This window comes from Corticium candelabrum, chromosome 19 (assembly GCF_963422355.1).
Source record: "Corticium candelabrum chromosome 19, ooCorCand1.1, whole genome shotgun sequence".
Taxonomy (NCBI): domain Eukaryota; kingdom Metazoa; phylum Porifera; class Homoscleromorpha; order Homosclerophorida; family Plakinidae; genus Corticium; species Corticium candelabrum.
In genome coordinates, this window is record NC_085103.1 from 5,238,947 (window position 1) to 5,239,547 (window position 601).

The 601-nt window shown below is 43.9% G+C and overlaps 1 protein-coding gene across 2 annotated transcripts in view; it reads right to left on the minus strand.

Annotated features, from left to right (window-relative positions):
* Positions 1-414: 414 nt before the first annotated feature.
* The window catches only part of LOC134194518 (serine palmitoyltransferase 1-like), a 6,727-nt gene continuing 6,540 nt past the window's right edge, over positions 415-601 (minus strand). Inside the window, exon 16 of one of the 2 annotated variants that reach the window (XM_062663459.1) lies at positions 415-479. In XM_062663459.1, the coding sequence (XP_062519443.1) occupies positions 467-479 (13 nt within the window). In that variant the 3' untranslated portion in view covers positions 415-466. Of the gene's footprint in view, positions 553-601 lie in introns of both variants that reach the window. The other variant, XM_062663458.1, reaches the window with a different exon arrangement.

Genomic DNA, 601 nt, shown 5'->3' on the forward strand with positions numbered 1-601 from the left:
GCTGGGCCATCTGCTACGCATGAGTGACAATCGTCCCCAAAAACAACTACTTCGCAGCAGACTTAGTAATGCAACAAGACCAACACATGGGCCTAAACAGAGATGGATAGATGTTGTCACAAGAGACCTCAGATCATTACATATCAGTCTTCGTGATGCTGATGATCGTGCTGCTTGGAGAAGCGCTATTACGTTGCGTTGCCTAAACCTATAGTGGGTATGGTGGAATCAAGGTTCAAGGTTTGTGTATGTTTGTGTCAGTCTGTCTGTGCGGGGGATGTGTGTGGGTGTGGGTGTACATGTGTGTGTGTGTGTGTGTGTGTGTGTGTGTGTGTGTGTGTGTGTGTGTGTGTGTGTGTGTACATGTGTGTGGGTGTGAATATCATGTCACATAAAGAGCTGACAGAGACACACTGCAGGCTGAGCAACATAACATTGGACATTGGATCTACGTCACAACACAAGGTCATATATCTCCTCTATACAAGAAAAAATTGGATCAAAAACAAGCACCACAATCAAGTCTATGACGTTTTATGTCACTCTCTCTCTCTACAAACAATGACTATTCGGATATACAGACAAAATTCAAACTCGAATG